This window comes from Berghia stephanieae, chromosome 2 (assembly GCF_034508935.2).
Source record: "Berghia stephanieae isolate SIO BIC M18660-M18661 chromosome 2, UCSD_Bste_1.3, whole genome shotgun sequence".
Lineage (NCBI taxonomy): Eukaryota > Metazoa > Mollusca > Gastropoda > Nudibranchia > Aeolidiidae > Berghia > Berghia stephanieae.
This window is the reverse complement of record NC_088361.1, coordinates 115,267,295-115,290,062: the sequence shown is the minus strand read 5'-3', so window position 1 is coordinate 115,290,062 and position 22,768 is coordinate 115,267,295. Positions and strand designations below refer to the sequence as shown.

The window sequence follows — 22,768 nt, the reverse complement described above, 5'->3', positions numbered from 1 at the left end:
CCCGGGTGAAGTCGAGATTTTTTTTCTGAACCCCCTACCCATCTAGGGTGGTCTGTTAGATCTGTCAGAAAGTACTTTGCGATAGACTAGCGTCCTGTCCAAAGGGTAGCAAACATTTGAAATTGTCCATTTCACGATGTAGAAACCGAGATAAACTCAGCGTTATGGGCCTGATGGTTCTGAAGCACTACTAAGAATGTATTTTGATTTTGTTGTTGACATCAATGAACAAAATAATATATAGGTACAGTTACGTCTACCCTGAATTTTAATTTGCATGAGATCATTGGTCTACATTAATGCAGCTGAACATTGTCCCTTGTATGCTTCTGTAATGGCTGGTCCTCCCTCGCTACGGCTTCTGCAGTTGGAGATTCCCAAGAAACAGGAATTGCTGTATGTGTTTCCGTCCGAGCCACAAACAGGATCATACACCTGGATGCATAACTCAGGACATCGGCATTCTCCAGCATAAGCTTCGGTTATTGGAGATCCAGAACCACTCTCAGTAATACGGCAATTGGCAACAGACAGAGTGCAAGGGTTACTGTATGTAGTTCCATCAGAACCGCAGACAGGTCTGTAATCCTTGGTACACGCTATTCGGTCACATCTCGTTGGTTTCCGGCATTCTCCTTTATAAACTTGTGATATTGTTGGAGTTTGGCAATTAGCTCTAGACAGATAACAAGCATTGCTGTACGTTTTGTTGTCTGACCCGCATACAGGGTCGTAGATTTCGATGCAAAACTGAAAATCTTTGCATTTGTTGTCCACTGGACGGTCGCTGCATTTTCCGTCAAAGACTTTCTTGATTTGTTCTCTCGAGTCTCCCCTACGGCAGTTAGCAATGGAAATGTAGCATTCATTGTCATAGGTGACCCGGTCTGAGCCGCATACAGGGTTGTAGACTTGAGGACACATAATGGAGTTACATCGAAATTTGAGGAAAGGATTGCATCGTTGGAAGATGTTATGGGCTGTGGTTACTGTGAGAAGTTCTGGGGAATGGAGAGATAATAAATGAATATGGTGAATATTGTGTTCTTTTGTTTAAGAAAACACACGCTTTTATATGGTTTGCAATATTCTTTTCGTTTGCTAAAAGCGCCATACTGACGACGTGCACTTATTTACAGGTCCGATAACTGAACAGAATTATGGGCTTGATTTAACATTGTTGTAATGGGCAATATTTTCCGGGTTTTTTTTAATAATATTTCCATGACAACAATGAACCCATATCATCTTGGGTTATCAGGTCTGTAAATAAGTACATGTTGGTCTCTGACAATTACAATTGTAATGAGTTGCTATCTAATTTATTTACTTTTACATTTCTTTTGTTTCGACAGACATGGCGACAATATTGGTCTGGTATTCATTCTGCATCGGAGTGCGGTAAGAAATGTCAACAAAAAGTCTTTTATAAGGACTCTACCTTGTACCGCAATGGCTCTGTCTAAAGAAATTGTAAAGTAAACATACAGACGTCCTGTCATGTCTCTTTTAGCATGTTATTATGTTTTGCTGAAGTTGTAATGCGCTTTGAATACGTTAATTTGATATTTCACTTCATAAAAACGCTCACATGTCGGTGAAGCTAATTAGACCATTCTCTACGTTCCAATGAAAACTTTTCTTAATATAATAGTCTGTTGTGGCCACCGCAAAGTTGAGTACTCGAAGAAGGCTTGTTACTCACATTTAATTTTATCACCGTATTCGGATGTAAAATGAATACCTGGTTGGTAATAGCTTTGTCTCTGAAAGAAGCTGTAATAGCGCCTTACGGGTGTCATGCCTGTCCTACATATTGCGCTATGAGCACGTTTAGTGGATAATGCCTATTTATTCTTAAAAAGCTTAAGTCACTAAATCCTAGAGATTTTTGCTACTTTTCAAAATTGGAAAAATGTATTAGAAATGAGCATTACATAATTAGTTTTATCCATCTACCAAAAAAACTAAAAACAATAGCTTTGATACTACGCCTATAATTTGTCTCAGAAAAATGTAATAAATAGGCATGGGGAAAAAGTAACCCGGGTAAAGTTCGGATATAATAGTCGGTGTTAGTGTTGAGTGAGTTAAGTCATAAGTGATTATTCTTACGCCCTGAAATTCATGGAAAACACTGGTGTACAAATAATGGAGATGATTTATTACATGAGTTTTGACCAAACATGAAGTCCTGTGTGTTTTAATGAATACTGATACGAATATTAAATCGCAATAGAAATGAAATAAAATAGACATCCAATGTCAATTTACATTAAAGATGTACAAAATATTTATGCATGCTTCCCTTTAATATGTGGTCTTGTGTTATGACACTCGCTTTCGGCTCGGAAGGTCCTGCGTTCGAGTCCTTGGAAAAGGCTCTTTACTCACATTCTTTCACCGTACTCAGGTGTAAATTGTGTACCTGGCCGTAGACAGCGTTGTCTGTGTCGGGGGAAAAAATGGTATTATCAACTAACAGGCGTCATGTCTCGTTCTACATGTTACGTGTTGCTGTTGGTCAGGGACCCTTTGTAAAGCGCTTTGAGCATGTTTAGTGGATATTGCTCTATATAAAAGCTGAAGTTTGTTTTAATTTTTGTTTTTTGTTGTTTTTTTGTGTTTTTTAAAAAATATTTTATTAATTTGTTAATTACACAGTGAAATAAAACATTCAAACATCTAGTCAGAGTCTATCTATTTTTTGCGCAAGAATATCGATGCTATCAAAATTGAAAAATCCCTGATGTTAAGACATTTAGTCTAATTGGTAGTAAAAGTTTCCAGTCAACGACAAGGGAACGGAAATCAGCTACAATTGCATTTCCTCTATACTATCTCCAGAGCTTTGGTGTGGGATCATGAGGAATCCTGCACTCAATCTAGCTATGACAGGATTTATTTTTAAGTCTAATATGATAAAAAAATTTCATTTTGATATCAAACAATAAATACAATATGTATTCTCTAATTCCCGCTTAGATTATTTAATCTTTTTATTATTAGACTTTGAAACTACTGATTAATTAATTCTTTCATCATTAGTCACCATGAATAGTGTAATTCAAATTTGACTGGATGCAATAGTAAAGAAACTGAAAGGCTGCCGAAAATTCTAAACAAAACTGCAAAATAGTGACACAATCAAAGAAATATGAACACGTAATACCAATTTTAGAGGATCTTTATTGGTTGCCCAACATATTCAGAATTTATTTTAAGGTGCCAATGAATAGATACTTTCAATTGTTTAAATAATTTCGCTCCTTCCTTTTTTACAAGAACTTCTCTGTGTCTGCCAATCTAATCGTTAGCTACGATTGCCTAATAACCAGGTCCTCTCTGAGAAACTCAAAAGGCTAAAATATATGTTAAGTGGTCAGTGCCTATGCTCCCCTTTCGTGGAACAAATTAAGTTTGAAAACTAAAACTCCTGAAAACTTAGTTGCTTTGTCAAGTATAATGTGTAATGTGGACTTAAATTATTGTTAATTGCTTTTATATCAAAACCATTTGTTGTTGAATTGTTGTTAAGTTATAATATAATGATGATGTTTTGCCATTATTCCGCGCCAATTAGCATTTTTGTGTGCTAGGGTATTGTAAAAAAAAAGTATTCATTACTTAATTTTATCTATTTATAATCTTTTAAAGGCAATATTTAGTCTACTTGTTATAATACACAATTTTTATCCGAAAGAGGACACCAAAAAGAAATTACTGGGGCTTCATTCACTGTAACATCGATGCAACTGAGGGAGCTCACAGCACCCCTAGTGAAAACGGATTGGTGGGAAATTGAAATTGTATACATAAAGCATTTGAAAGAAAAATACGGCATATGTGATTAAGTTAAGAGACCCAGTGATCTATGTATGGTGAGCACATAATCGATAGACTACTGTGCATAGGTTTGGGGTTAAAAACTCTTTAAAAACAATTCGAGCTGCTTCAAAATCCCACAGACAAGAACACAAAACTACAGAAATTCTTTCTTCATTAGAACTATCTCGGAGTGGAATGGGCTGGATGAACTGGTCATCATGGCACCACACCTAAACGATTTCAAGGCCCGACTGACATGGGCCCGCGCCCAATGAGGACGCCGCTGAAATACAACCAGACCATTGGTTTCTTCAGCGCCAACCATACAGAAACTACATATAGTTTTGTTGAATGAACAATACCGTCGTACAGTTGTAAGCAACAATAGTCAAATTTTCAGTCTCATTCGTCTTTAATGTTTCATTCGTTGTGTTTTGTTGACAAAAGGAAAACCCGAAACATCCATATAAGCTGTCTTAGTTAATCAAATTGCTCTCATTCGAGTTGACTATTGTCATTTTTTTTCTTCCAGCTTCAAGCAGTAACATTTTCATTAAGTAACATTACACATTGTTTTCATTTTAGACAGAACAGTCTATATAACTATAGATTTAGATTATCTCCCAACTTGTTAAAAAGTCTTAAACCCCAGACCTCCAAGAACTAGATTAAAACTTCCCTCCAAATGTTGTGCATTTATTGAATTTTGAAATGGTGTTTTTTCTTTTAGAAAAATACATTATTATTAATGTATTTCAATAGTCTCTGAACAACCATTAAATCAAATAATTATATTGGAAGTCAGAGTTTCCAGCGAACTCTTGCCCTTCAACAACTTACCACAGAGAACAAGTAAAGCTGGCAGAATCAACATTTTATCCGTGGAAATATTGGAGGAAGTCAAGTGAATTAAAAACAAAAATTCCCTGTCCTTAAATATATACGGTTTTTTATCTGTCAGGTATAGGTTGGAAAGAGAAACGCGGATACAAATTTGAACTATATCCTGCTAAAATAATTTGATTACACGAATGCACACTGCGCCCAACGTTTTTTTCCAGCTTAACGGATATAAATGAAAAACATTAGGAGGGCGACGTGTTTTCAATTGACTCTTCCATCTACGTATAGAAAGGTCATATGGGTAAGAGTCAAAAACAAGAATTATAAGAATTTATCCCAATTTTTGCCCAATTAAAACATCTACAGTTTAAAGTAAAGCCATTAGAAATAGAAAGAGAGTTTCGTGTAGTGAAACAAAAAGTGACATTTTTTACGTTGTATAAGCTCTCCCTAGTGTAGCAAAAAAAAACTTCAGAAAGCTTTCAGAGAAGAGACTCCCCTCGAACAAGTGTTTTCGTCTTTATGTTACCTTCTAAAAGGACTGGACTACACAAAAGCCATGACTCCATGACGCCCTTTCTGTTTTATTTTTTTCCTGTGTCGGAACCTCCTGATCAAGATTTTCTAGCGCCGACATCCTTTTTAAAATTGTTATGACCCCTCTGTCTACCCAGCAGCAGTGAATGGATAGCTGGGTCTGTTAAATCTGGCGGTGGTACATTGCGATAGACTAGCGTCCTATCCGAAGGAATTTCTTTTGTTCGTTTCACGCTATAAAAACCGGAATAAACTCCTGCTCCATGGGCCTACAATCTTTTAAAAGTGCTGAGACCTGTTTTGGTTTGTTAGGATTCTCATCATTGTCATTTGAACACATTTAGTTAAAGCCATGTCAAGCTTGCTTCACATTAATGATAGAATTTAAGTTCAGTGAAGGAAAGTTGCAAGGTCTCGTTCCATGCCAGGACTACCATTTTATTTCTGTCTCAACGAGTTCGCACACTGGCGTCTTATCCGAAAAAAAAATGTAATCTTTTATATGGATTACTTTAATATGAAAACCAGGATAAGAACCTGTTCTGAATTTTAAAAGAAGATTTAGTGGTCAGAAATACCGGTATGAAAAATATTGTAATTTCTGTTATTCGCCATCGCCAGCCAACTCTCTCGTATTGAATGTATTTGGAGCATAGCACTCTAGAGACGTGTATAGATAGCATTGATTTGGAGGCAATGTACCTGTTCATTCACGGAACAGTTAATTGCTGACCGTTACGGTTCTTTAGATTGATGGCTTCGTTCAAAAACCAGAAGGTCAGGTTTTTGGTCTACCGTAATGTTGACATAGTTGTAATGTTAATGTTTGCAAGGAAAGACGTATAAGTGCGGAACGTTCCGTGAATAATATCTTTGTTTTGGTGGACTGATTAGGTGATTCCCCTTGAGTTTCCCAGATCTAGGATTTTGTGTGATTTTGTGACATTTTTATTGTGTCATTGGGGTCTCATAAAAAAGGCATTCATTTCCTAATCATGATTGTGATAAAATTAATGGAATTTATAAATGAATATATAGATGATTTTGTGAGCATTCAGAAAAATTAAATATATAGGGTGCGAGCAAAAAAAAACTATGACGCTATTCCAATACAAATTAGAAATTAGAACCATCCGAAATTTTACAATATAGACCCTTGAGTTAATACTTGCCAAGTTTAATTAAAATCCCCAATCGGTAAAGAAACTATACCAAAGTCGTTCAAATTCACCATATTAAAAGTTTCCGAACTTACATCTCGCGTTTATTTTTCGCTAGAAACCCACATAATAAGGTTATCTGCATTCAAACAAAGTCAGACATTTTTCTGAATATATTTTACCTATCAAGTAATAGGTTTATCAAAATGAATTTTAGTGTTTGCTGGATTAAATTGGCAGAAAAAGACAAAATTACATTTCATTGGCATTTTAATTACTTATAATGAACATGCAAAATCATGACACACTGAGAGGGAGAGAGAGAAAAAATCCAGACGTTGTTTCACATTATCCCGATCGACCATTTGTTTTTCAACCAGAAGAGGGGGCAACTTCCTACTCTAGTAACATTACACATACTTACTTTTATGAGAAATAGACACTCAATTCATTTCTAAAGATGAATGGCCTCCATTGAGTCCTGACTGGATCCAGTGGACAACACAGCGTTTGATTACTTATGTCCAACATGCTTTATAAAGGTCGGACAACCATTTACACTGGTACAGAGTCTTAAAAATAGTCAAATCAAAATATATAGGAGCAGATTATTACTCAAGACATTAGAAAATTAATTGGATCATGGAAAAAAGGCTACGCATAGTCATAAAGCAAAATGGGGGATCGACAGATTACATCATTTGAGAATAGCGTCCCAATTCTTTTTTAATATATGGGGGGAAATGCGGTGTGTTTGTTTAAACAATTGTGGATTTCAAGGTTTTTAACATGCTTTCGTGAAAAATTGAGTTCTTAAATTTCTCGAAAATTTCAATTTAAATATTCCTGAAAATTTCAGATTTGATATAAGTTACAAAAGAGCAATCCCAAATTATGAAAACATACTCACATAAAGAAGAAATACAAATTGACACAGAATCCAACCATATTTTACACCGGCTCATTGGTATTTCAGAAGTCAGTCTAAAAGACATTCACGTGCTTTGATGATCCATAGAACAGAAATGTGTGTATGTTTATAATTTATATAAGGTAGTTGCGTTTGTCATGTATTTATTACATGATGATTTAACTCCCGTGTATCCAAAATTTGTAGTAAAGTGTTTTTAGAGAGAGACGCATAGAGTTAAACTGATAAATAATTGGATAGATAGATAGATAGATAGATAGATAGATAGATAGATAGATAGATAGATAGATAGATAGATGTAGATGATAAGATCTGATGACATGATGATGATGGATAGGTTTAGATAGATAGAAAGATAGATAGATGATAGATTGATAGATAGATAGATAGATAGAAAGCTAGATAGATGGATGGATAATGATAGATAGTCTGACGATCGCACGGCAGAGAGAGAGGAGAGATAGAGATAGATAGAAGCAGAGAGAGGAGAGAGAAAGTCGAGGAGAGAGAGGAGAGATGAGGAGAGAGAGAGAGTGAGAGAGAGAGAGAGAGAGAGAGAGAGTAAGAGAATTTAATTGCTATCGAGAGAAAAAAATGAAGGGAGGTAACAAAGACATTAATTTGTAAATTGAAATAATGGATTATATCCCTTAGCTAGTAATTTAAAATCCAGTTCGCCATCTGTTATGCCTGGTTTTGGTGAGTAACGAAAATTATTCGTTGTTCATTTATTTTAAAATTTATATTTGGGATCTTTCTTTAGTTTATAAAAATGCAACTTGAATGATAAATCAAAATGCAGGAAATAGTTTTTCCTCTAGGGAAAAAAGATATGAAATGTTTTTTCGATCGATAATTGACTTAATAAGCCGTACGCAAACTTATGGCGCAAAGTGGAGCAACTCAAATGTCTTCGGATAGTATTAAGTTCTAGAATTATAATTAAAGCACCCAAGAAAAGGTTAGACAAAGGGGAATTGGTTCAAATGGGAAACAGATATAGATTCCAAAAGCACACTATCAAAGTATTTCGTTTGAGATCACCTAAAAGTCTCATCCAGACACAAGCAAAGGGCCCCACTAAGAGGAATACACTCAAATGTTTACAAATCATATATAATATGTAAACAAAACATAATATAGTGCATAACAGAGAGATGATTTACAAGGGGGAAAAATATCATCTCCCAAATCTAACTATACATTTGACTGTTTCCCTCCCAGCCAGGTTATCTGGCCAGGTCCAGGACAAAACCCAAGTAACCACATTCCAAGACAAAGACAGACAGCATGTTGGAATACAGATATAGGGGGATAGAAGACACAGCAAGTGCCTCCCTGCCCACTATGGGAGGTCAGGAACCCCACCCAGACAAAAAAGAGTCAGGGAACCATAAAGACTGAAGACTAAAGAAGAGGAAAACCATGAAAAAGTAAAGAAATATAAAATTAAAGCAAGCGAAAACCACTACTCGCTAACAAACACAAAGTTTTCAAAATAATCTATCACACCAAATTGTGCACTCAATTGTCAAGAGATCAACGGATTTTTTTTCAGCTTATATTCACTTATTATGTTTGCAGATGTGAGGCTTTTTGTATATTATAGATACTCGTATATTTAATGTTATTATTTAAAATGTATTTATTTGTTCAATCAGTTAGGTGAAGGTTGGATTGAATTATTTTGCGGAGAGATCGTCTCAAAATAGCGCAACACAGAAATGACTGTCTTCAGTTTTGTTCTACAATTTCTAGCTTTAAAAAGCTTGTGGTGTGGGATAAAACAAACAACAATTTCGTGTCTTTTATTTCAGATTTTGTTTCACTCGCTTTATTAAAACTTTGTAGTGATGTGAGTTACTTTTTACTGGCATCAATACACATATTATTTGAACTCATGAACCAAAAGTCTAGCTAATTTATGACACACCTTATTAGTCTGCTAGAAGATATTTGATAACGAGACTAAAGATGTGGTCTAGTGATATGACACTCGCTTTCGGATCGGAAGGTCCTGGGTTCGAGCCTCGCTCGGCGCATAGTTGAGTCCTTGGAAAAGGCTCTTTCCTCATATTCTCTCACCGTACTCAGGTGTAAAATGAGTACCTGGCCGTTAACAGCGTTGTCTCTGTCCGAAAAAAATGTAATATCGCCTAACAGGCGTCATGTCCCGTCCTACATGTTAAGTGTTGCTGTTGTCCAGGGACCCCTTGTAAAGCGTTTTGAGCACGTTTAGTGGATATTGCGCTATATAAAAGCTCGATTTTTAAAATAAGATAATATTCTGATGAGATGGACTTTACTGTTGGTCTGTTATGGGGGGGGGGAGTGCGCGAAGAGTGAGAGAGAGAGGGGGAGAGAGAGAGAGAGAGAGAGAGAGAGAGAGAGAGAGAGAGAGAGAGAGAGATTGTAAATAAATCGAATGACAAGTGAAGGATGACAAGTCTTTTCTTTTCTTTTCTTTTTTTCTCGTATTGAAAGTCTAACCACTCCACAAAAAGGCAATCTGATTGGAGTCCATCTCAGCCCCAGGCCTCGTCGGTATCCCGTAAAGAGAATGTAACCATTTCAAGCTTTCCAATCCATCGATCAAGTTAATGGCAGCCATCACTACAGACATCCTTATCCTTTCGGTCCTTGTCCAAGATATTGCAGATGCCGAGCGAGGCCCATCAGAGAGGAGTCACTGGCGAGTTGGTAAAGCTTTACGCCCACAATTGATGTAAACTGGGCACATATTATTATGTGCCCCATCATCTCTAAACTGTACTATGTCGGAATGAGTCATGAGTCCTATGGAGTCGGAGTTTATCCCGGTTTCTATGGCTTAAAAAGGACAATAGCACTTTTTTAAAAACATTTTATATGATATATCTCGACATTGAAAAAAAAAAAAACCTGTCTGATGTTCTTTTTCTAAAGCGTGGGGAAGGATAACATCTACGAAATGGTGTACTGATATCAACAGAGGGTTGATCCAGCCAAAATTAAATCAAATATGGTGCGTAAAGCCGTATGTAGTATGTAGACTTCAGTGTTTTGATCCCCCGACCATCGAGAGATGTTTTAGAACCTCAGACCAGTTTCATACACACTTTTTCAGATCTTTATCTTAAACCAGTGCCTGCATCCTCATTTCTTAATTCAATATTGACGTTGTACGTAATTATTAACCAATAGATTTTGACCAATCAAAAACATGGAATTTGTGACACACCTTCACATGTGCTCGGGCAAACATAGTTGGTATTTTATAAACAATAACGTGAATTAAATCGACCTGTCTCTGATCATTGTTATTCTTTTTATTCCATCAAATGGGTGACCGGTTATCACACAATCTTCTCGATCATTTTATCATCGGTTAAGTTTGTAAACTTAACCGATGACAAAATGATCGAGAAATTTGTGTGTTACTAATGTCATCAGAGGCCTGATCCGCCCCAAATTAAATCAAACATGGTGCGCAAAGCCGCATGTAAACTTCAGAGTTTTGATCCGCCGATCGTGAAAATCGGGACTTCAGAGTGCACATTATGTGTATAAAATTTTCTGTGTTTGTTCTATTGATCAAGCGGTAGAAACCAATTACTTAAACAAATACCATCGACAGAAAAACATGTGTGGTTCGCTATGTTTACCAACGACTGCCATTGTTTTGTTTGTTTTTTTTTAATATGATGACTGTCCGAGAGGCGTGGCTATCTAGGTGTCTATTCTATTCAGCTAGTTCATTCAGACATAATACATACCAGATTAACAGGGTAGGTCATCATGTATTGCGAAATTCTCAATGATGAACAAACGCAGCTCCTCCCTTGTACATCGGAATTCGTGAAATTTGTACCTGATTTTCAGGAGGAAAACCCAAACAAAGGGCACTAAAAATAAAAGGCACAGTTTACTACATTAAATAATTCCTATCCTACGTTCAGTATTTACATCCAAAACTCATAATAAAGAAAACAATTAAATGTAAGCAGGGTTTTGTTTTTTTAACCGTTTACTCACGTGCACCACCTACGCGTAGATCTATATTTCATTCCATCAATTATTATCTATTCCTTCACGTTCTCGTTCATTTTGTCATTAGTAAATTTAGCGTTTAACCTAGATATCCACCACCCATCTGTCTATTCCTCATAAATTCGAGATTTGGTTTGTCTAACACTACATCTATCTATACGTCTAACGTCTGTGTTTTGTTGTTGTTGTTGTTGTTGTTGTTTTTCTTTTTGTTTTTGTTTTTGTTTTTTTTTTTTTTTGTTTTTTTTTTTTGGATTTTGTTTTGTTTTTGTTTTTTAGTTACTCTTGTTGGTTTCTGGGTTTGTTTGTTGTTGTTTTTTTTTTTTTTTTTTGTTTTTTTTTTTTTTTTCTTTGTTTTTTTTTTTGTTTTTTTTTGGGGGGACAGGTTTTAATATATATATATATATATATATATATATATATATATATATATATATATATATATATATATATATATATATATATATATATATAATTCTATTTACTACATTTGGTAGCCCATTGTATAAACATCACTTAGGTCACCCAGCTATATATCTCTTATTAAAGACAAGTTCGGCCAAACAGGGGCACTAAACATGTTAAAATGAAACAATGAATAGTTCCAGGAAAATGTGCGTAAAAATTATACAAAGTAAAAGAGATACAAAATTAACTGGATGACCTAACTTTTACTAACTGTTTTCACTTACTTAGGCAGCCCACAAATTGCAATGGTATATTTCCCACGTTAGGAACTCCAATAAAAATGTGAGTTAGGTTACCCATGACAATATTTGGTGTTTTTTGATTGTTTATGTCTTTGCTTGTTTTAAAGGGTTTTACGGCGCTTGCAACACATTTAGGTTATATCAGCGCCAGTAAAAAGGAAGAAAATTGGATAGTAAAAACATTCTAGATGTACAATTAAAAGGACTTAAGGAAAAAATAGGGCAAATGGGAATGGTTCAAATAGAGAACAATAAATGTAGATTCCAAGAACATACTATCAGTGTACTTAGATTGAGATCACCTAAGTCTTATCCAGACACCAGTACAAGATCCCACAAAGAGGGATACACTCAAATGTTTACAAATCATATGTTAAAGATTAAAAAAAAAATAACAGTACAAAAGGGAGAAGATATACAAGGAAAAAAATATCATCTCCCAAAACTATGACTATACAATCGACGGTTTCCCTCCCAGCCAAGGTCAGGACAAAACTAAGCATCTCATTCCAAGACAAAAACAGAAAGCAATTGGAAAACAGATATAGGGGGGTAGAAGACACAGTAAGTACCTCTCTGCCCACTATGGGAGGTCGGGAACCCCATCCCAGTAGGATTGTTCAAAGCACCAACCAATTAACACGTGATTTAACCAGCATTCGAACAGTAAATAACACACGTGTCTTAGGTTGATAGAAAATTAAATGTAGTCTACCTACATGTGTAAGCATAAAAAAAATTCTATCCAGACAAGTACCCAACACAAACGATAGAAGTAGAAGTATAAACGGACAGAGATAAGCACATTTATTAAACAAATGATGACGGTAACGACTTTGATTTTAAAATAAAAATTTATTAAAAACCAATATGAGATAAACATATATTTTAAAAATACGTGATGTTACCCATGAACAAGAGTTTGATGAAATTATACACCAAAAATACATGATTTATGTCACCCAATGGGTCACTTAATGCATATTTGTACCATAAACATTTAATGAAATTATACACCAAAAATACATGATTTATGTCACCCATTGGGTCACTTAATGCATATTTGTACCATAAACATTTAATGAAATTATACACCAAAAATACATGATTTATGTCACCCAATGGGTCACTTAATACACATTTGTAACATAAACAAGAGTTGATGAAATCATACACTAAAAATAAATGATTTATGTCACCCATTGGGTCACTTAATGCATATTTGTACCATAAACACTTCACTTCATGAAATCATACACCAAAAATACACGATTTGCAATGTTACTTGATATCTGCCATGTATTTGGAAAATCTGACTTTTCCTTATCATACATAAAAGGCTCCCAAACCATTGAACCCATCATCACCAACATTGCATGGTGTTTACAATCGACATAAAATAAATGTGCTTTGTATGAATTTTTGTTTTGATAAAACATCTGGATGATTTTATTTTATTTTTTAAAAAGGTGAATTTGTTCATCAAATCCACTCAAAAACACAGATGCCATCATCTTTAGCATGTTGACTGCACGTATGTCTTACAGTATAATGAGGCAGTCGATACCTACCAGATGGTGGTTACTTTCAATATTTTCAATGCAATCATTCTTGTAACAAACATTATAAATATTGAACAGTTTTCCACTCTTAATTTTGTGAAAGACAAAGCGAAATATTTTAGACATTTGACTAGATATCCTGTCAACTTTTAGATGATTACAGGTTATCACTAAAAACAATTTTAAAATTCAAGGCCTAGAAATTTAATTCAAGACCAGCAATTTAAAGAAAAAAGACAAATATCAACACACTTAAATTTACAGAAAATGTTTACACTGTTACATCCAACAGGGGAAGGGTGATCCCAGCTTGTATATTATATATGTATGAGCACCAAAAACAAGAATTAATACACCTGTCACCCATCTTATGTCTTGTAACATATTTATGCTATGAACAGAAACTTCTGAACTTCTTTTTCTCGTTGAAGACTTTGTTTCTTACCAAAGTTGCCTTATTTTCATAACCTTCAAGAACTTTGTATTTTGATAAAAATTCAAGTACATCTCTTTTGCTGGGAAGACATCCTTTATTTGAGGTATCTGTGATATATTTCTTGAAGTAAGAGTTTACAATATCGGACTCGTGATCAGACCATTTTGTATATTGACGTTGAGTAACGTCTGGTAATTTTTTGCTTCTGTTTCCAGCAAGCTGTACATTTTGTTCATTAACTGTTGCTTGCTCAGAAAGATAGCTGGACAGTTCATGTTGTTGAGGTAATGTTGTAGAACAAATATCTGAGTTGCTGATTTCCCCTTCTTCATGTGAAACTCTTTGAGGCTGTGGTGTATCATCTACTGAGTTCAACAAGAAATTCCCCACTTTTGTGATTTCTGTCACTGCCAATGGACACTGGTACACATTTCTATTGACAGATTCAGAGTGTCCCATGTGACGATAAAAAATGGTCCTTTGTTCTTCTGGAATGTCTAATTGAGCAAACATGGTGGAAACTCTATGTCTAAACTTATCAGCAATCAGGAGGTGAGGCTGCTTCAGTCCAGGACAACGTTTTACAACAGACTGAAGGCAATGGTATCCACTGGCATGGTCAGTTGATTGACCAGTGTTGGGAAACAAATATGTATTTTCAATAGAAACATTACAATTTATCCTCTCACTTAGAAGTTTTGTTATAGGCTCTATTGTGTCCATTGGGAACAAAACAGGAACAAGTTTTCTATTACCTTTGCCAGCTTGGTAGGCCAGTTTCAGATTATGGATCAAATATTTTTCCATTGGATCGTCAACATCCATAATTAAATTTGGATCGATCCAAGCACCTGTGATGGCATCTCTCCACTCAGCTAAAGTAAGCCTACTTGGCTCACCACCTCTTCGAGCATTAAACATGGTTATCCTTGACAAAATTATATTCCTCATGAAAATAAAAGTCTGTTTATCCCAGATACCAAATTGAGCCATCCCATTTACCATTTCCTGCAACAAGTATTTTCTGAAAGTTGAAATATCTTCTTCCAATGGCATGGCTGCTGGTTTACGAAGACCACCCCGTTTTAATTCACATTCTACTTGAGCTGAATAAAAGATAAAGCTCCAATTCAGATTGAGGACATCCATAAATCTGCTCAAATCTTGCTCTTTGTCAAATACACCTTTCATAACAAAGTACCCTTTCATGACGTTGACTGCCTTCTTTAGAACAAATCCGATTCTCACTTTCAAACCGGCCTTTTGGCCATCATCTTTGTCACAAAATTTGATGACAACCTTTTCAAGTACATTGAATTGTTTGTAGTCCAACACATCTAGTCCCGAGGCATTTTTATTTTCGGACTCTGCTCGTAATAAATAAATTAAGTTGGCAAACAGTCTCATCTCACCCATTATAACGGATCTTTCCTTTTTTACTGATCTTGCCCATTGTTTTTTCCCAAGCAACAATACAACTAAATCTGTTCTGCAAATCTCTCCAACATCATCTTTTCTAAACCTATCAATGACATTGGTCTTAAACTCAACATCAACACCTATGTCTTTTGCACAGCCTGACAAAGAAGTCATTTTAATTGTGTCAGCTTGCAAAGACATCACTCGAGAACACTTTTCTTTGTGACGAAAGATATTTTTGCCATCAAAAAAGCCTAAGCAGCCAGAACACATTACTGTATCAGCATTGCCTTGGCGTCTCTCCCTTATTAAAGTTGCTTGCTTATCTTTGCGATGAATTTCTGCATTTGCTTTAAAAATGCCGCTTTTTTTCATGGTATCAAACATTCTGTTTTGCTCTTTGCTCGGTAGTTTCAAAGCAGAAATCACCTCCTCCTCTGTACTGTGTTTTCTTTTTATATGACGAGTGAGATGGGTTTGAAATTCATCACAAAACTTACACATTCGTTTTGGTTTCTGAAATGTAAATCAAAGAAAAGTTCATTGCCCAGATGATAATGCCATAAGCAGTGATTTCATAAATGCTTGAAAAAAATATCCTTGAGGACAAATCACCTTTTAAAAATAATGTCTATTAAATAAATTAGATAGAGGAGTGTTGATGTTCAGATATTTATGAAGGTAGGTTAAAAAAAAGAAAAACATACTTATTGAAATCTAACCATCTTCCCAATAACTACCAAAATTTATAATGGCCACTTTCTAAACGCTCGACTCCCAGAATCTCAATCCTCTTACAATTGCACACTAATTTCTAATTAAATTTTTGTTATTAATTTTTTTTTAAAATTATGCCTTTTTCGCCACGACATCATAAGATATCGTCGCCTAGACATTCCACAAAGGAATATAGATAACTCATCAAACAAGATGTCTGATGACAACAGGAATCACCTATGTTGTCCAAGTGAGCAAATTGGGGGTTAATAATCTTGCTCAATGAAAAAAACGAAAGTGCCTGAAGCGGGGCTCGAACTCAGGTCCTTGCGGCACACAGTGCAATGCCTTAACCACTCGGCCACTATAATTCTATAACTAGGGGACTATAATTCAAATCTGATCCATCTTTTATACTACATGGGCTTTCATCACACTGGACAATTATTTCAATCAACACTGTGTACTATATTATAGTTATTTTAACTTAAAACCATTAACCATGAAGAGACATTCAAAAATGTGAATTTGTGTAAATTTAAGTGATTGACATTGATGTTACTGAATATAGTGCATACATGTAACCCGATCCCTGAAACCATGAGACAAAGACTGTTCGTAGGACATATTCTATGTTTAAATACAGAACATCTCCAAAGACTTGGATTTAATGTATCTATACAGTTTGGCTGGACCAGCTGTCAGTCTTCTTTATACAAATTTCAGTTAATGACTCTTAATAAAATCACAACTCTAACCTCCAATCCTAATTAACACCTTGTACACCTGACACTTATGCTGCTAGTAAAGCAATGCACCATAAATGTACCTTGCCAAGCAGACATTAAAAAAATTGGAGATATAGACCCGATCTACTCAAATTGTTCCTCTGATGTTACATAATCAAAACAGACGTTTATCCTTCCGCTAAAGTCAATTCGTCAAATAAAGTAATAAGACTAACCTTATTACTGCTTTCATTCCTATTTTCATTCAGTTGGGATGGTTCAAGACGGACTTCTTGTGGATTTGGTAACTTTTCATCAGGCCTAAAAACATATTCTTTTTATTAGAAATTTGATGTAAAATAGTAGTAATCAATAATAAATATAATTCGTAAAAATTAGATTAAATAGCATAAGTAGATACCTAGTTGCTCCAATCATGATCAAGATAAAAATCAAGAGTTATATCCTATTATTATTATTAAACATGGAATATTTTAACAGAGGACACTAACATATACCAGAGTTTGACTTAAAAAATTATAATTTTTAAGAAATAAATCAATCATATTAGACAGCATTTTTTATGTTCCACCCTGTTCTCAACCTTATTATATGTGCTTTGTATGTTGTATTTTATGTGACTTTAAGAAATTATATAAAGATTGGTTGTGTCTTTAGATCTTAGGGGAGACAGCGATCAATGACTGCTTATAATTATCATTTATGTAAATAGGATCATGTATCTCATAGTGGTTTTTCCTACCTTATATTGTCGACTAATCCATCAGAATGAAATTCAACAATTTCAGATTCGCAATGATTACTTTCAGCATTGTCAATCAGCATTGGATCCTGAGAATGCAAAATAAAGATTGTTCACATCAGACAGATTTTTCATAGAAATTTGCTTACACAGCTTATTAAGATTTGACATGTTTAAAGCAGTATTTAACCGCAAGACTATTTATTCTCCATCAAAATGTTTTTGGATGTATCTCTAACTCTAAGCCTGAAATTTGCTAAGCGGATGCAACAGTACAAGGTGATCATCCATAATACAAGCACAGATGTTTGATTAAGTAAGGAGCTATAATGCAGAACAAATGACATGTTAAAGAAGAGGGCAGAGAGATGAAGATATGCTTTTCAATTAATGATCTGTCTTATTAGGTACCTGATTCCAATTTAGGATCTTTTCTTTGAACCTCAAAGCTGGCAATTTGGAAAGCATTTCTTCCCCCTCATCCTCACTACTTGTTTGAGATGGTGGTGCTGGAACAAACTGTTGATATAAAAGAAATTAAGTTTTTGATTGATTCAAATGTAGAAATGGAAATGTAATGGTGCCTTCAAAGTGATCTGATATTACAGGTAATGCTCTATTTAAATATGGTTAGATTTGTTTAGAAAATAGGTTTCAATGCGACATAGCATTAGACCTAGGAAATGATGCACCATTAAAGTGAGAGAATAGGGAGAAGCCTCAGCTGAGTTTCTGTAAAGAACTAGGACAGTCACTAATCGTAACAACTTTTATTTTTAAAATAATTATTTTCACAATGTGTAACTAATAATTCTAATCGTAAGACTGAGTAGCATAACATGTTCAATAGCACTGGCTTTATGAGTAATAAGCATTGCATTATTATAGCATTTCATGTGTGAGAAAATAAGTTGTTTTTTTAAAAACGGGGTTGAGGCATGAAATATCTAACATTAACATACACAGAGACAGCATCAAAAAATGATAAATGAATAAATATTAAATACTCAAGTATAAAAGTATTTGAGAAGCTTTAAAACAAACATAAAAATATATTTTATCTTAAAACAGTAGGCCTAGAATTTGCTTAAAAAAAGAAACAATGTTTTTCTTCAATCTTACATCTGGGTCAATATCTCTGTCAGCAGAGGGAACGGGAGATGAAGAACTGGAGGGCATTTCTTGCTCAGCATCTTTTGTGGAAGAGAATAAAAGTTTAGGATTAATTAATTAAGTACAAAATTAAGAATCAAAATGCCCCTCCTCTAACTTATGTTTATCTTGATTGACATGCACAAAACTTTAAAGTTGGTTTTTGTTTCCAAGTTATCCAAGCTTTGATCTATGTGGACGATGAATAACGTACATGTCATAATAAAAGTATGAGAATGAGTAGTAAATGTGCATAGTCATCATAGAGCCTACAACAAACCTAGAGTATAGAGACTATAATATATACACATAAAAATCTTTAGTCTTGAGTCATCTATTATTATTATTATTCGTTTGTTTGCTGTCTTTTGTGACTTTGTGACACTTTGCCTCTCATATTATTATTATCTGTGACAAACAAAACTGGCAACGAAAAAAAACAAACATTGCCTTCTCCTCGCGCCTCTATCTAACCTTTGAGACTAGACTAGAGTACAGTGACTGAGAATTGGTCTACATTATCATTCATCTAGATAAATCTAAATCTTAATTAAGTTCTAGAAAAAGCATGAGTATAAGTATACGTATAATTATAATCTAGACGTCTAGATAGAGTTAGTCTCTTAGTCATAGTCTTACTCTTACTCTTACTGTTCTCTTACCTTTTTGTCTGGACTCCAACATTAACATTCGTTGAATGCCAAGTTCAACCAAACGTTTGCTTCTAGTCAATGCCGCCATGTTGCAATTACTAAATGATGGAATTAAACTGATAAATTACTTGTCAACAAACGGACTGACAGACAGTCTACTGGTGACAAGAATGGAGAATTCCATGTCGAAAACCGCAAATTCTGTGCTACTTTCATTTTCCTTCTTTCCCCATAGTGTTTTCGTTTTGGGTCTTAGATTGTCGTAAAATAAAAAATTCGGTCAATTGTAAAATAGAAAATCGCGATGCCATTCCGTAAGCTGGATGTAAAAATGTATATCTTGGGGTTGAGACCAGAAAACTTACTTCGTCAAATTTCTGGTCTTGGATTTGTTTCCCAAAAAATCAATTGGGTTGAAAAAAAATTCTAGCATTGAAATCGCCTTGATATATATCCGGACAAGTGAGATATCATGTGTTTTAGCCTGGGTCACGCAAGTGACATTTACACAATGGGTGACATAACTACGAACTTGATTAAACACTGATATATCTTTATTTAGTGATTGGAATTCTTTAAAAATTGAAATATAGAAAGTAAAGACACAGACCAAAGCAATGCAGGGCTATTTATAGGCATTGCATCATGAGTATGAAAGATGAAAGCGTTTGAGTTAGGTCGCCCGAAAAATGGGTGACCTAATGCACAAACCTTATGAAAACCTGAGTTAGGTGTCCCAAATGGCTACCTAACGTAGTATTTAGTAATATATATATATATATATATATATATATATATATATATATATATATATATATATATATATATATATATATATATATATATATATATATATATTTATTTATTTATTTTTTTAGTTTTGGTTTTTGTGGTTTGTTAATTTTTCCTCGGTTTTTGATTTAGGTTTGTCTTGTTGTTTTTTTTTTGGTCGGTTCGCGAGGTACAGATATGTCTATTTCTATATTTACGTGTGTGTGTGTGTGTGTGTGTGTGTATGCGTGTGTGTGTGTGTATGATAAGAGAAACGGGGGGTTAGAGAGATAGAGCAAGAGGGGAAGATGGAGAGAGAGAGAAAGATAATAAAGACAGAGAGAGTGGGGAAAGACAGAGTGAGAGAGACAGAGAGAGAGACGGATAGGGTTAGAAGGATTTTGAAAACAGGATCAATGATAAGACAATATAAAATGTATAAACGCAATAAGGAGACATAAAATGAACGATGACAAATGATAACGTAATTTCATGAAGTGGATTTGAAAAATGGAGAGAATGGACATTGTGATTATGTGCATGTTTTATGCATGCTTCACACACACACACACACACACACACACACGCGCGCGCGCGCGCGAACACAGAGAGAGAGACAGAGAGAGAGAGAGAGACAGAGAGAGAGAGAGACAGAGAGAGAGAGAGAGACAGAGAGAGAGATAGGGGGAGGGGGGGGATAGATCGGAGGAAGAACAAACAAGAGAGAACGGAAGTTGTATTTGTGGACGTTTGAGAATATATTATGTATGAATGCGGGTGCATGTGAGAGAGAGAGAGAGAGAGAGAGAGAGAGAGAGAGAGAGAGAGAGAGAGAGAGAGAGAGAGAGCAGGATTTTATAAAGACAAGCACGCATAGGGAGAGGGGGGGGGGGGGGAGTGATGAGGACACAGAAATGAAAGACAGGCAGTCAGAAACCAATTAATAAAAGAGAGGGATGGGAGTGTGTGTTAAAATAATAATCAAAAAATCATTCCTGGAACAATAAGGACGAAATCCGAAAAAAAAATTGTTACCGTGTGTGGGTTGGTTTGAAGAGGGACTGAGTGAATGGGTGTTGGTGACTTTGATCACTGGAATGTTCCAGCCAGCCAACCGTTTGTCATCTATTTTTATTCCGCTAGGCAGATTTGGATTAAATGAATTCCAGAATCAAATTTTTCTATATAAAGATGTGAGTAGGTGGTACCTGCATTGGGTTTCATTACGTAATATACTGTTTTTGGGTTGTTTTTTGTTGTTGTTTTTTTTTTTTTTTGTTTTCGGTTGTTTTTTGTTTGTTTTTGTTTTGTTTTGTTTTGTTTTGTTTTTTTGTTTTGTTGTGTGTGTGCGTGTTTGTTTTGTTTTTTGTTTTTTGTTTTTTTTTTTTTGTTTTTCGTTTTTTGTTTGTTTGTTGTTTTTTTTTGTGTGTGTTTTTATTCTTTTATTCTTGTTTTTTAGGGGGGATTGTATATTTTGTGTTTTGTTTTTGTTTTTTGAACAGTTGTGAATTAAAATCTTAACCCGTCTAAAATGTGTGGAAAGGGATACATGGGATGAATAGTTTACCGACGCTCTGGGTAATGTAAACCTTATGCGATATATGGAAGGTCCGCCTAAGAGACGCCGTTCCGCTGAGTAACCGCTTTGTGAGAGGGGTGGGGTCATAATATTTCACCCCGTGCCTCAAAACAGTATCATTTCGGGGTGATTTAGAAGCAAATAATAAGACTTCTAGTAATAATCATGAAACTTGGGTAAAGGTTAAATGTTTTCTGTGTGGCTTTGTGGTCTGTGCTGCTTTTGGTCTGTGCGTCAATGTGGTCTGTGCGTATATGTGGTCTGTTCGGCTATTTGGTCTGTGCGTCTATGTGGTCTGTGCGTCTATATGGTCTGTGCGGCTATTTGGTCTGTGCATCTATGTGATCTGTGCCGCTATTTGGTCTGTGCGGCTATGTGGGCTGTACTGCTTTGTGGTCTGAGTTGCTATCTGGTCTGTGCGTCTATGTGGTCTGTGTGTCAATATGGTCTGTGCGGCTATTTGGTCTGTGCGTCTATGTGGTCTGTGCCGCTTTTTGGTCTGTGCGGCTATGTGGTCTGTACTGCTGTTTGGTCTGTGTTGCTATCTGGTCTGTGCGGTTATGTGGTCTGTGCTGCTATATGGTATGCGCAGCTATTTGGTCTGTGCGTCTATGTGGTCTGTACTGCTGTGTGGTCTGTGTTGCTAGCTGGTCTGTGCGGTTATGTGGTCTGTGCTGCTATATGTTATGTGTTGATATGTGGTATGTGCGGCTATTGGTCTTGTAATTTGACACTTGCCTACGGATCGGAAGGTCCTGGGATCGAGTACCGCTCTGGACGACGAATAGTTGAGCCCATGGAACAGGCTTTTTATTTACATTCTCTCACCGTACTGAGGTGTAAAATTAGTACCTGGCCGTAAACAGCGTTGTCTCTGTCCAAAAAATTGTAGCATTGCCTAACAGGCGCCATGTCTCGTCCTACATGGTAGATATTCGTTGTTTGCGCTT

At 35.4% G+C, this 22,768-nt stretch overlaps 2 protein-coding genes across 3 annotated transcripts; both read right to left on the bottom strand.

Moving 5' to 3' along the window:
* Positions 1-245: 245 nt before the first annotated feature.
* Positions 246-11,147, bottom strand: LOC144963833 (ovomucoid-like). 2 transcript variants are annotated; one of them, XM_078897772.1, is made up of 3 exons: positions 11,055-11,147; positions 6,793-6,940; positions 246-1,001 (listed from the first exon to the last, which is right to left on the bottom strand). In XM_078897772.1, the coding sequence occupies exon 3, from the start codon at positions 922-924 to the stop codon at positions 292-294; it is 633 nt and encodes a 210-aa protein (XP_078753898.1). In that variant the 5' UTR covers positions 925-1,001; positions 6,793-6,940; positions 11,055-11,147; the 3' UTR covers positions 246-291. The 2 variants fall into 2 exon arrangements, with proteins under 2 accessions (XP_078753898.1, XP_078753897.1); XM_078897771.1 differs by lacking the exons at positions 6,793-6,940; positions 11,055-11,147 and adding an exon at positions 4,669-4,876.
* A 1,731-nt stretch (positions 11,148-12,878) lies between these two features.
* LOC144966319 (uncharacterized) lies at positions 12,879-19,704 on the bottom strand. The gene is made up of 6 exons (XM_078902570.1): positions 19,478-19,704; positions 18,786-18,856; positions 18,075-18,182; positions 17,664-17,752; positions 17,137-17,221; positions 12,879-15,971 (listed from the first exon to the last, which is right to left on the bottom strand). The coding sequence occupies exons 1-6, from the start codon at positions 19,554-19,556 to the stop codon at positions 13,992-13,994; spliced, it is 2,412 nt and encodes an 803-aa protein (XP_078758696.1). The 5' UTR covers positions 19,557-19,704; the 3' UTR covers positions 12,879-13,991.
* Between the last annotated feature and the right edge of the window lie 3,064 nt (positions 19,705-22,768).